Below are 12839 nucleotides of genomic sequence, written 5' to 3'. Positions count from 1 at the left end.
TAACAACATTTTGTTAGTGCTACTATGATGGAAGGTTTGAATACTAAAATTCTTTTGAAAAACGAGGAGTCATGCGAGTAATTGAGGGTCCTTCTACAAATAAGTTAGTGGCCCCTCCATTATTCTTTCAGGAGTATAATTGAGTAGTTCACTTTGCACCAATTCATCTAGTATTTATTTTCTAAGTTTGTTTTTATAACAAAAAATCTCTCTCTATGTTGGTTCATATAAGTTCAAGTTTATCTTTTATTACTCAGTCTGTCGCCATACATTAGCATCTATATTTGTGTCATGCAATAGAGCCAGTTTTCATTACATACGCTTATGCACAGGATAAAGCAAATCTAGTTGTGTATGTGGGCAATCTCAAGTTTTAGCTTCAATTATTGCAAGTGATGATGAGTTAAGCTTTTGACCTCATCTTTAGTATAAATTTTTTATGGCATAATTATGCCAAATGTGATTTTGAGGCTTTTCCCATTTGTTTTATACTTTTTCATATTTCTTTTATTCCTCTCACTTTTATTCTCTTTCGTCCTTTTATTTTTACCTTTGCTTCCATCACTTTTGTTCCTCATTACTTCCTTTTATATTTCCATTTTACTCTTTAGAGCTATTTAATAGTCTTTGTGTTGTAGTACTTGACCAACTTATGAAGGATCTCTCAAAATTTGACTTATCATTTGGGGTTAAGATTGCAATACATCATCTTATTCCAATGCTCATCCAATCAAAGTTTTTTTTTGTCATGGTCTCCAAAAAATATTAAGATTTTATGAGCAAACATCAAGGAAATGTATAATCAGCCAAGTTATTTCGCTTCAATAACGAAGTAACCATATCATGATCACCTTCTAATAATATCCAAGAACCATACAAATATATATAAAGTTTTTCAAAATCTCTTTCATTTAGTCTAAGGATTATAAACAGGCATTTATAGATCTTAAAGAGCTATTAACAAATCCTTCAATTTTGGTATATCTTGATTGCATTAAATTTGTCATTTTGTGTGTGGATGTTTCAAATATTAATCTTAAGGGTATCTTAATGCAAAAGAGTACAATTGTGTATAGTTAATGTCATCTCATTGCATATATCAACCATACATTATAAATAATGGAGGTGAACTACTTTATAACATAGAATAAATGTTTAGTAGCAATTTAGGTTATTACTCTTTTTCAAGCTCCTTTCCTTTCTTTGATGCTTTTTATAATCTTGTTGTTTTAGCATTTATGGTTTTTTAAACAAAAATTCTATGTCATCAAATGTTGTTATATTTTATGTTTAATGTCCACAAGGTGCAAAACAAGATTTACCTTCTATTAACAAAGTTCGTGAAGTTTAAAAGGTTTAGTCATGGATCCAAAGGCTTCATAAAGGGTTTGAGAATCTTGCATCACTTGCTATTGTTTTAGCATTTATATACTCAAGATCAATTTGAGAACAACTTTGTTTATTTTATTAAAATTGATTTTAATGATTATTTATGACTGAAAATGCCTTTGATATTTATTCTACACTTTTTCCATGCTTATCATGACTCTCTTATTCTATGAGGGCATATAAAACATCAAATTGTGATTGAGAAGTTATATAAGTATTTTAATTGGTCAAAGATGCAATATGATATTGTCTTATATGTGGGTAATTCTGTTTATCAACCATAAAACTCCCTATGCGATAAACAATTTCGAAATCATATATCTAAAGCTTTGCCTACATAGTAATACAACCAAATTAAGTTCATTATCCACAGTCAGATGGTTTGATGGAAGGGCTTGTTCGAAGCTTCAAAAGAATAATTGTGAAGTATATGAACTTTTAATATTCAGATTGAAATAGTTGTTTGCCATCTTTTTAATATGTATATGCAATGTAAAGTTTTGTTGGTGCTGCGCCATATAAACTCCTATATAGTCATAATTTAATATTGTTAATAAAGTTGAGTTTACCTTGACTATTATCATGAGTTATTGATGTTACATCTTAGTATTAGTATTTAGAAAGTATTCTTTCACTTGTCTAAGTAGAGTTTATTAAACATTTAAACCCTATACAAGTGGGACAACAATGGTGCTATAACTTCTATCATCGCTCACCTATAAAGTATAAAATAAATGATTTAGTGTTAATATATTTTCCCAATTTTATGGTACGTAATTTGTTTAAAAGGCTCCTTGCTCATTGGAAGGAATTATATTAAATATTGTAGCAAATTAGATTACAAATTTATGAAATTTAGTATGATGTTCAATAAGCCAATCCTCTAGAAATTATGCATGTGGAACAATTGAAACACTTCATATAAAGGGATTAAAAATAATTAACACCACTTACAAATCCATTAATGCCTCTTCTTGATGTTCTTCTTGATCTCAGCCTATCCATTAAAAAACTTTGATTACCTTTCATCCTTTTAATAGGAGGGGATATTTTGAGGTCTAAGTGTATGACTGTAGTGGGTTTTTTACAACTGTTGAATTAGTTTTAATCTAGACCATTCATTTAGGATATAAAAATATTTTAATATAAAAAATTCTCAATAGTGATAACAATTCTTTATATTATCCATCAGGCCAATTAGTGCTTCTCTTCGTCTTATTTAATGACTACAGCCCCAGATCATGTAGATGACTATGTCTTCATTTTCTCATCCCATGGATGTGCTGTGTGTGTTGAAGCTTGGGAGGTTCAGGGATCGGCTCTGCATGTTTCAGCTAGTGCGATGACCATATTCCGCTAAACCCAGTCCACAGTCGTGTGAGAAGCTGCCGATGTCATCACCTTTACTGCCTCCACCATCACTGTCACCGTCACTGCAATGTGCCGGCTTGTGCTGTCTGTTTCCTTCGCATTTTGTTGTTGTGGCGTTAGGGCAGTCCAAAATCAGCTACAAAAGTAGAGTACGTAAAGATCTTTGAGCTTGTTGTAAAGATTATGGTGGATTTTAAATCTTGTAGTGCTCTTGATCTGGTTCCCTGCAGCCAGTGCTGTTGCGTGGCAATTTTTCTGGGCTCGCACTTGGGCTTGGAGCATGATCAATCATTGCTGAGTGTGTTGGAGCGTTACTTCGTCATGATGGACCCTGCTTGGGGTTGAGTGTATGTGTGGTGTGCCATGGACACTGGTGTGTTGCCCGCCTCCGCTTCTTGTTGCTGGCCTGATGTAAGATGCATCATTCATCGCCACGGCTGTGCTGATCACGGATCTAAGTTGGTCAGGGTTGGGAAGATTGGCTTGATCACCTTTTTGGACATTTCCTTGCGTTTCTGGTTGTCCTTTTGCCCTTTGCTGTTGTCTTTCGGTGGCGGCTGTTTCACGACTGCGGGTGTAACTTGTTGATTGTCTAGGATCAGACGCGGTGCCTTGTTTGTTGCTCGTTTTTGCCCAGCTTCATCGGCAGCGTCAGTGTGGAGCTTGACGGCATCCTCCAAAATCTTCTAGTCCTCATTCATAGCTGTTCTCGCACTGACTCGCTTGTGGTGCCGTTCCCTCGAGCTGCCAGGTATTTGGAAAGCTAGTCTTGAGGCTCATTCCTGTCCGTGGACGTTTCTGTCGTCTGTTTGTTTCTGTTGTTGTATGGAGGTGTTTTCTGTGCCGGGTGGTGGCGTGCTCTCTTTGCTGCCTATGTTCCAGAAGCGCCGAAATCCTTGGTGACGTTCAGGCGCTCTGGAATGTTGACGTACTGGGGCGCGTGCATGTGTTGTCCCATGGTGATCCTTGCTGAGTTCTTTTTGTCGACTGGAACCTCCACGGTGACCACTGATTTCACGTTGGTGAAGATGATGCGTCCCAGTGTCCGGAGGGCCTCCTTCGTGGTCTCTCTCTCGGCCTGGAGTCCACCGGGTTCGCAGAGACCGGCCCAGAGAGGGAAATCAGCCAGGTGATGCTGGCGATAGTGAAACATGCCCTCGCCCCAGATAGCCGGTTGTAACCAGGAATTCGCCGTGCTGTGAATTCAGAACTTCGCGATCTCTCGTACATGTAACGGCCAAACCAGGTTCACTTCCTCTCCGTTGAAGCGTGGGTGGTCAATTCACACACTCCATCAGGTCTCCAATATCCAGACCCGTTACTTCAGCAGTTGAAAGTACATGGAGCTCTTATGTGGTCCCTTGGTAAAGTTGTAACCACGCAGGAAGTGATTTCTGTATGGGAGGGGCTCCTCTCATTCTGCAATAGTCCTTGGTTGGTGGTAGATCGGGTCTTAGTGTTCAGTGATCCCTCGACGTTCTGGGGCTCCTGGTCTCCGAGCGCATGCGGCTGTTCTCCCCTTAGGTTGTCCTCTAGCCATGTCGCTGGGCGGGGGTGCTGCGCCGTGGAGTCCATTCTGTTACGGCGTAATGGCCATGTTGACGGGCGCGCTGGCGGTTGACATTGTGATGCTTGAGTGGTCGTCTCTGGTCCGAAATCCTCTCCTCGCCCGTAGTTTTAGGGTCAGCACTGGGTCTTGGGATCCAACAGTGGGGATCTTGGGCTTAATGTTGGTGTTGGCCAGTGTCGTGGCGGTGTTGTGCTATGCATCAGCCATTGCCATGTTTGAATAGTAGTTTCTCGTGTGACCGTTGCTGCCGGCAATGGCGTTTTTTTCCTTGAGGACGTGTTCCTTGGTTGAGATCCCAGTTGAATGACACGGTGACGACGATCGCTGGAGGAGTTATCGGTTGAGTGACGATCCCCGCGTGATGGTTGCCGTGACTCCTCGTCTCTGTTTGACGCTGATCTCTCCCGCTTGAAGTGCGCTTGGCGAGGGATTGGTCATTGGTGGATTGTTGCAGCTGTGGGTGCGGTGCTTTGGGCATGTTGAGGAAGACTGCTGCGAGGGGTGGGACCTTCATTTCTTGCTGAAACACCATAGCGGACACTCCGTGAATGTGGAAAAACTTACAGCTTGAGCGTGCCTTTGCCTGCCGACATTTTCGTCCAGGTTTTGTTTTTAACTCCTCGAATATACTAGAATATTTGAGCATATATCCACTAAATTGTGATCGCATCTCCACCGTCCGTCTACATCATCCCAGCCGTCGAAGCTAGGTCCAAACTTAGCCCGAGGGTCTATTTTTAGTATTTAGCTCTTACTAAAGCAACAGTGCATTGTCTAGGGTTTTCTCCAGAGAGAATTGGGCTTCGATCCGCCCTATCTGGCGAGGTGGGCGACGATGGGCGAGGATCCATTTGAGTCTCTTCCTTGAGATGCACAAGGAAGACTTTGGCATCACAGTACTGTGGTACAGAGAAGCACATCGCACTGGAGGTGATTTCTTCCATCACCTGCGGCTCCATGTACTTCGCTGTTCCACAGTACTGGAAACGAAATAAGTACGTATTGCTTTTTCATTTTGTCCAGGTATTGCAGGAACTGGCATGGTAAGAAACTTCTCATCCGTGGAGATGTCTTCTAAGGTTGTTCTTGTTCTGGGAATGGCTGAAAACTTTCTTGTAGGATTCCCAAATTCTTGATCGAGCGCTTGCCCAAGATCTAGCACAGGCCATCTGCTTGCCCAAGGGCTCGCAAAATTTTGATCCAAGCCACAATTCATTTCAACAAAAAATTTAAACGCTAGACTTCAAATTTAAACATCAGGTCTCTCTAAGTCAAGAGTCATAATCAAGAGTCATAAAAGATTTGAGGAGGAAAGTTTGCTTTCGATGTAGATTGTGTGTTCACCTCTTTTTCCTTTGGATCTTGAGCCGGCCGTTGCACGCATGCACACGTTAAGAACAAAAGGTGACGAATGCATCCTCAAAAAATCTTCTCATTGCGTGTTCAGCATCTGGAGGAGTAGCCGTACACATCTGGAGCCACCGGCGGTATTGAATTTGTTTCTCATAGGTCAGTGGGATGTCGCATGGCAAATTCCTGAGTTCGTCTCTACTTCGTCAATGAGGACAGGCACTCTTCTTCTTGGACGCTTGGTGTGGATCATGCCACCTTCTGGAATTGTCAGTGGAGTTGGTCACCATCTTTTGGAGTTCTGCGCAGCTGGTTCCACCATTTCCTGATTCCTTCGTCTGACATAGTTTGCGATGTTGTATAGCCTCCCATGTGGGTTGGCGTGCCCATCCCGTGTTCTGTATCGTCGCATTTGAGCCAGTAGACGGGTGGTGGTGTGGTTGGCCATTTCGTGATCGTGCCTGGGTAGCGCTGTCTGTGGTCTAATTTTGCAACGAAGTCCAGCTTCTTGACGACTTCGCAAGTGTATTCGTCCCCTATGATGCAGTTTGGGGTGTTGTTGCCAAACTCATGTTCCATCTACACGATGAATATGGTAGTATCTCACGATGCCATGGAGTTCCTTCGCCTCGCAGCTTCAAAACGAACTGCAGCTTGATCTGCACCCCAGGTGCCCTTCCCTGCTGCTGGAGATTTTCGAACAATCATTCTACCAATGATGTGAATGGGAAATAACATACCTACAATTGCATTAATGATTTTGTAATTTAAAAATTAGTATAATTTAGGGCTATAAGTTTTAAATTATTATAATTTAGGTTAAATATTCACACATTTAAAATTTACACTTAAATTTATGCGTCCCGGTCTTGTATGAATCGAAACAATGTCAAATCGGGGAAGAGATGGCGTACCGCCAGCTCTCGATCTTCCAGGTGAGTGATCGGTTTTTGTATACCGTGTTTTTCTTCCTCGTTGAATATAGCAATGCTCGTTCTTGATGGGAAATCGTGACCGTTCCTCGCGTCCTTGGAAGCAATGGAGTTTTATCTTTCTCCTCTTTCCACTTCCAGCTCGTTCTTCCAAACAATATCTTCCAACCCGACGTACAAATCCTTGTGGAACTGACCAAACGAGCAATACAATGTGAGTTCCAATGAAGAAACACCACTTCTAGCATCATTACCGCTGTGTATTCTAGTGTGTCTCCTCCCGCTTTCCTCATCTCAACCATGAAAAGCGAGGGTGCCACTTCAAACACCTGAGCAATCAAAGTTTCATCTTTGGCTGAGCGACTGATTAGATTCTCGTGTTCTTACCTCCGTCGCTACTGAGAGCTGCCCCTTCCTTCCAGACTTCGATCCAAGCAGCTTCATCTGTCCACTCTGATGTTATCACAGGAATGCTAGAGATTTGGTCTCACCTTGTAGTCTTGTTTGCGAACATCAAACCCGAGAGGTCGCGCAGCCTCTTCAATCTTTGATATTATCTGATTCGCTGGGCAGACGGAAGCAAATCGAGACTCCCGCTTGACAGGCTCCTGTAACGTTGCGTGAGATAAAAACCATAAGACGATTAAGCGTGTACCTTTTGTTTCTCAAAAAGACCCGACAGATCGAGGCCCGACGACATCGACAGCAGCTCGAAAGCGTTCATTAGCACTGGCTTTGACTCCTGCCTTTTCAGCTCTCTCTTCTCTTCTTTGACGAGATGCTCCTGCAAAACATTAGTCGCGATTGAGCACGAGAATCCCGACAAGGAAAACAAAGTGGCCGTTTACTTCATTGAAAACGTCTTCGATATCTTTCAGATGAGCAGCATCTTCCTCGAGAAATTTTGCTGGCTTGTAGTCCGTCTTGAACCACTCGTTTTCGAGAATTTCAGGAATCTTGATACGCTGCAAACCACCCGATGCATTCAGATAAAGGAAAAGGACAGGCAGATTAACTTACGGATTTTGGATTTGGATGAAGAATTCTAGATATCAAGTTTTTTGCTCCACTGCTGAACCACTTTGGGTACTTGAAATCCGCACGAAAAATCTGGGCCGCGCAAAAAACATTTTCAACGTGCTGTCACTAAAAAATTCATACCTTTTTGTACAAATTCATCAAGTTGGACTCGTCGAAGGGTAAAAAGCCAGCCATCAATACATAAAGAATAACACCACACGACCACAAGTCCGCAGTGGCCCCATCGTACCCCTTGTTGTTGATAACCTGGTAGAAGAGAGTGTGACGAATGATCAAGCTAAGAAAAGAGACTTACTTCAGGGGCAACGTAGTTTGGAGTGCCACAAGTAGTATGAAGCAGGCCGTCGGGCTGCAAACCAAGACCACGCAAATCCACTCACAAAAATATACCAAAAGAAAGAGAAAAAAATTCATACCCGAAGGTGCTGTGGAAGCGCACTCAACCCAAAATCAGAGATTTTCAAGTTTCCATTCGTATCCAACAGCAAATTCTCCGGCTGGAATCCAAGTCAGAAAGAAATCTCGGGACAAAGAAAAGTATGCTATCATGGCACCTTTAAGTCGCGATGATACACACCCCGGCTATGACAATAGTCCACGGCATTGATGAGCTGCTGGAAATACCTCCTCGCATCTTCTTCTTTCATTCGGACTTGTTTCACCTGGGAGCTTGGCATTAGATAGAGAACAAAGGGGGCGAAGAACTAGCGAAGAAGAAGAACACTCACAATCTTGTTAAAGAGTTCTCCCCCAGTGACATACTCTAGAACGATGTAGACTTTAGTCTTGCTGGCTAGAACCTGGTGACACAGACTCCGCGTGTAAGTTAGAGGGAAGTTACAGCAAAAAAATGCCAGTGTACCTCATGGAGCTGGACGATATTTGGATGCTTCACTAGCTTCATGGTTGAAATCTCCCGCTTGAGCTGCGAGATCACGAGAATTGTATCCAAAATCGAGGAGAACTAGTCACAAACACGAACCTGTTCGACCATTTTGTGCCTCATGACCTTCTCCTTGTCGAGAATTTTAATCGCGACTTGCTCGCCAGTCTCCAGATTCGTCGCCCGCCGGACCTTGGCGAACGTACCCTCGCCGATCGTTTTCCCCAGCTCATACTTCCCCACGCGGGTCTGGATGCCGCTGGGAGTGCCCATAGCTAGAAAAATTTCCCCCAAAATCGAGGAGAAGAGGAATCGAGCGCCGCGAACGCGAAATCTAACTAGAATCCTTGGGTCGCTTCCTGGCGCACGGCCGCCTCACCCTGGATTTCTTCCCCACAGACTTCACCATTTGCGCCTCTCTTTGAGACAACCAAAAGGGGAGAGAAGGGTCAATCAAGGGCTTCTTAGCTATGGCGGCCAGTAAATCGGCCCGTCCACGCGGAGTGATCCACGGTCGCAATCTTGCCAAGTGGGCGAATGTGTCCAGTCCACTGAAGATTCGTTTTGCCACGTCTGTACGTACCGTCCGATGCGCCACAAACATTTCTCTTTCCCCTGGATTGGCGTGTGGGCGTGAATATGCTTGACAATGGCATCTCCTCTACTAGGGTTTAGGGCTCTAGCAAGCAATGCAGCCACAGCGCGCGGGATCCACGAGCAGGGGGCGAGGAACAGGTAGCAATCGCTTGATTCCCTCTGATTCCATGAGATTTTCTGGCTCGATCGATCAGGTGTGCTTCCCCCGCCAGGGGCCGCGTATTCCTCGCATTTCGCGGCGTCCATGGGCTGGGGCTGTGGCGCTGGGATGTTCCCGGCGGGGATTGTTCCAGGGAGAGGAGGCCTGGGTCGAGCTCCGTCGCGGGGCGAGCAGAACGATTACTCGCAGCACTTTGTCGACACTGGATTGCGTCCTCACAATTTCATCCGGGACGTGGATCTGGCTGACCGGTTCGAGGAGTATCCCAAGCTCAAGGAGCTCGTCACGAGGAAGGATTCGCTCATCGCCGAGCGCGCAACGCCGCCAATGTACTTGCAGTGTGACTTGAAGACGCAGGCTTTGGGTCCAGAGCTTTTCGGCACCAAGTTTGATGTCATCCTGGTGGATCCTCCCTGGGAGGAGTATGTGAGACGAGCTCCCGGCGTGGAGGATTCCCTCGAGTGGTGGACGTTTGAGGAGATTCTCAACCTTCGAATCGAGGTACGAGCTCTTTCTTCTTTCTCATTCTCTGTCTTTGTTCTTCTTGAGCTTGATTTTCACGGCAGTGGATCGCAGGCTATCGCTGATACACCCTCGTTTATTTTTCTATGGGTGGGAGATGCGGAAGGGCTCGATCAAGGTCGGCAGTGCTTGAAGAAGGTACGTGAAACAAAATACGTTTTTTCTTCTCGTTAACGGATTCCATAGTGGGGATTCAGAAGGTGTGAAGATATCTGCTGGGTGAAGACGAACAAACAAAATCCATCTCCGCCACTAAGACACGATTCCAACACCTTGTTCCAGCACTCAAAGGTACGTGACACTCGGAGCTTGCTAGTAGTGGCCTAACCCACGCTTCGGTTTGTCAGGAACACTGCTTGATGGGTATAAAAGGAACCGTGAGAAGAAGCAGTGATGGACATATCATTCATGCCAACGTTGACACCGACGTGATTATCTCGGAGGAGCCTCCGTTCGGTGAGTTGTCTCTCAACTTCAAAACTCTCTCAAGCTAATGGCTGCTTGTCTGTAGGATCCGTCGCTAAACCAGAAGAGCTCTACCACATCATAGAGCATTTTGCGCTGGGCCGGCGGCGGCTGGAGCTATTCGGCGAAGACCATAACATCCGTGCTGGCTGGGTAACCATCGGGAAGAGTCTCACGTCCTCCAACTTCAGCAGCCAGGTAAGTCTGGAAGCTCTTTTTCTTTTTGGAAAGCTTGCTCTTTTTCTACGACAAAGTTTGTTTGTTTGCGATGTTTCAGACGTATACAAGATACTTTGCAGACTCGGAAGGCAATGTCTGGCAGGGAGGACGAGGCAATCCTCAGCCAGAAGCTCCGCATCTCTTGGGGACCACGAACGAGATAGAGGCCCTCCGCCCGAAATCGCCGCCTCCTCGGGCTCAGCAGCCTCAGCAGGGGGGCGGCGGTGGAAACTCGGCGTCGCAGCAGCCGTCTGGAAGCCGGAAGAGCTCGCAAGGCGGATCGCAAGAGGGAGGAGGAGGAGGAGGCAAGGCGGAAGGTGGTGGTGGTCTTGTTCTGAGGCTAGATTGACGACACAAACTATTAACTCTCAAGACCCGGAAGATAAACACTTGGCTCTTGGATAAATGAATGAATGAATCAAGCAAATACATGAATTTTCCTCTTCTCATGGTAACAAACTCAGACAATGAAGAAAATGAATAAAATCGATGAAGGATCTCATAATCAAGAACTAAAGAATGATGCAAAACGAGTAGAGATGTTCTTCCTTGATCATCCAGCATAGCCACAGATCCCAAACTGGCACTGCACGTCTCTGGGACACTTGAAACCGCACTCGCCACAGTTCTTCCTGTTGGTGTTGAGATCTACGCAAAATCCCCTGCAGCACGACTCCCCGTCTTGGCACCGCCGGTTGCAAATGCCGCAGTGGAACAGATCCACGCCAACGTCCACACACCGCCGATTGCAACACGACGCACTCGATCCGCTTGCCGCGAACAATGCCTGAGCACGGCAAAAGGTTCCACCCGATTCACCCTGGGAGCACTCCACACTCGATCCCACTGCTCCTCGGCCTCTCATCAAGCCTAGCAACAATGGCGAAAGCTTTCTACTGTTTCGAGGAGAATGCAAAGAAGAAGAAGGTGGCGGATCTGAGAACTCATCACCACAGACAAGAGTAGCGGTGAGAAGCAGCAGGATCATCAGATAACTGGGACTCGTCGACGACATGATAAATTGATGATGTATGGATCCGGCCAACCTTCTTTTGCGAGATCGAGAGATCTATGACTTTGTTTTTGCTTGCCAACTCTTATAAACGCCACCCCACCAGCAAGCACAGGAGCCGATCTCCTGCCGCGTTTCGCGTCTTGGTATTACCACTGCCCAGCAAGCAAGCCGACGCTCACATGTAGCCCCGCCACCTTTTGTTACGAGCTGTTCATAGCCTTTTTCGTGGATTCTTGAAGTATGCATGCGTGCAACGGCCATGGAGATTGACGGCTCAAGATCCGGAGAAAAAAGAGGTGAACTCACAATTCCTGTGTAACGCTCGAAAGAAAGTTCTCTTTTCTCCTGAAATCTTTTCACTCTTTTGACTTGCACAGTTTAAAGATTGGCTCCGTAAGTTTTGGAGGGCAACGAGCTAAACTGGCCGTAAACTGTCTATGGAAGGGGATGCTACTTTGTATGGAATTAACCAAGTGAGACACAGCCTCCATTGGCACAACCATCCGAGCGGAGATGCAAGAGGCGGATCTCACCCAACGCCGTTTTAGTGAGCATTCCTATACTGAGATTATTATTTCCTACTATGTTGGCGATTGAGCTCTTTTAATATCATAAAACGTTCCTACTATGTTGGCGATGAAGAGTTGATGATCCCAATCCAGTTATGATGCTGATGATGACTTGATAATCCCAATCCAGCTATGATGCTGGTGATGTCTCGTGAAATCCAAGCAGCAGCAGCAGCAGCAGCTACCGATGATCAACATGAAGAAGAGTCGATCCCAATTCAAGTTATATGATTGTGCTATTCTTTGCCATTCTTTGTCCCTGTCCCCGTCTCCTGTGGTGGTGGTGGTGAGGATGGTGGCAGTGGTGACGGTGGGAGGCAATCATCTCGCTATCACTAAGTACAATTCATTTCCATAAAAATGTGGAGCAAATTTAAATGCCCGTTTGCTTTCAAGTTTAGGTCATCTTCAAAGGCAATGCAATTGTATTTATATTAAATAAATTAAAACCAGAATGCCTGCTTGCCCAAGGGCTCCCGAAATTTGATCCAGCGATCCAAGCCTGGTATGATACCCGTTCGCTAGATCTTCATAGATTTGAGCCTGGGCAAGCGCTCGATCCAGCCGGAGCTGGAATTTGGGAATCCAAATCCAAATGTGACACAAAACAAAAACCTGGACAACTTGGATAGCTCATCTTCACGGATGAGAAGTTTCTTAACGCATCATCCAAATCTTGGCTGCCACTCCCTCCAATACCTGGAAAAAAAAAAGAAAAAGAAAAAGCAATACGTACCTTTTCGTTTCCAGTACTGT

General features: G+C 44.9%; 3 protein-coding genes across 3 annotated transcripts; 1 reads left to right on the top strand and 2 right to left on the bottom strand.

Annotated features, from left to right (window-relative positions):
• Positions 1-6475: 6475 nt before the first annotated feature.
• On the bottom strand, positions 6476-8962 carry LOC9662625 (CBL-interacting protein kinase 23). The gene is made up of 14 exons (XM_024664387.1): positions 8636-8962; positions 8516-8578; positions 8382-8453; positions 8208-8315; positions 8070-8150; positions 7949-8002; positions 7774-7899; positions 7633-7722; positions 7461-7577; positions 7268-7396; positions 7104-7220; positions 7000-7056; positions 6867-6941; positions 6476-6804 (listed from the first exon to the last, which is right to left on the bottom strand). Exons 1-14 carry the CDS (start codon positions 8807-8809, stop codon positions 6727-6729), a joined length of 1341 nt encoding a protein of 446 aa, XP_024520155.1. The 5' UTR covers positions 8810-8962; the 3' UTR covers positions 6476-6726.
• A 194-nt stretch (positions 8963-9156) lies between these two features.
• On the top strand, positions 9157-10948 carry LOC112342482 (methyltransferase-like protein 14 homolog). Its single transcript, XM_024664388.1, has 7 exons — positions 9157-9271; positions 9328-9794; positions 9870-9953; positions 10002-10106; positions 10163-10271; positions 10327-10478; positions 10558-10948. Exons 1-7 carry the CDS (start codon positions 9226-9228, stop codon positions 10846-10848), a joined length of 1254 nt encoding a protein of 417 aa, XP_024520156.1. The 5' UTR covers positions 9157-9225; the 3' UTR covers positions 10849-10948.
• Positions 10949-11052: 104 nt separating this feature from the next.
• On the bottom strand, positions 11053-11514 carry LOC9662624 (stigma-specific STIG1-like protein 2). The gene has a single exon (XM_002990561.2). The coding sequence runs from the start codon at positions 11512-11514 to the stop codon at positions 11053-11055; it is 462 nt and encodes a 153-aa protein (XP_002990607.2).
• Between the last annotated feature and the right edge of the window lie 1325 nt (positions 11515-12839).

The sequence above is a fragment of the Selaginella moellendorffii genome, unplaced genomic scaffold (assembly GCF_000143415.4).
Source record: "Selaginella moellendorffii unplaced genomic scaffold, v1.0 SELMOscaffold_110, whole genome shotgun sequence".
NCBI lineage: Eukaryota > Viridiplantae > Streptophyta > Lycopodiopsida > Selaginellales > Selaginellaceae > Selaginella > Selaginella moellendorffii.
Note: the sequence above shows the minus strand (reverse complement) of the source record. Positions and strands in the feature narration are given on the sequence as shown.

Coding starts and splice junctions, on each gene's coding strand:
- LOC9662625 (XM_024664387.1), bottom strand. CDS start 8,809: ATGGGCACTCCCAGCGGCATCCAGACCCGCGTGGGGAAGTATGAGCTG. Junction 7,900..7,948: donor CAAACTACGTTGCCCCTGAA/GTAAGTCTCTTT, acceptor CTCTTCTACCAG/GTTATCAACAACAAGGGGTA. Junction 7,578..7,632: donor TTCATCCAAATCCAAAATCC/GTAAGTTAATCT, acceptor GGTGGTTTGCAG/CGTATCAAGATTCCTGAAAT.
- LOC112342482 (XM_024664388.1), top strand. CDS start 9,226: ATGCAGCCACAGCGCGCGGGATCCACGAGCAGGGGGCGAGGAACAG. Junction 9,954..10,001: donor GTCGGCAGTGCTTGAAGAAG/GTACGTGAAACA, acceptor CGGATTCCATAG/TGGGGATTCAGAAGGTGTGA. Junction 10,107..10,162: donor CCTTGTTCCAGCACTCAAAG/GTACGTGACACT, acceptor TCGGTTTGTCAG/GAACACTGCTTGATGGGTAT.
- LOC9662624 (XM_002990561.2), bottom strand. CDS start 11,514: ATGTCGTCGACGAGTCCCAGTTATCTGATGATCCTGCTGCTTCTCACC.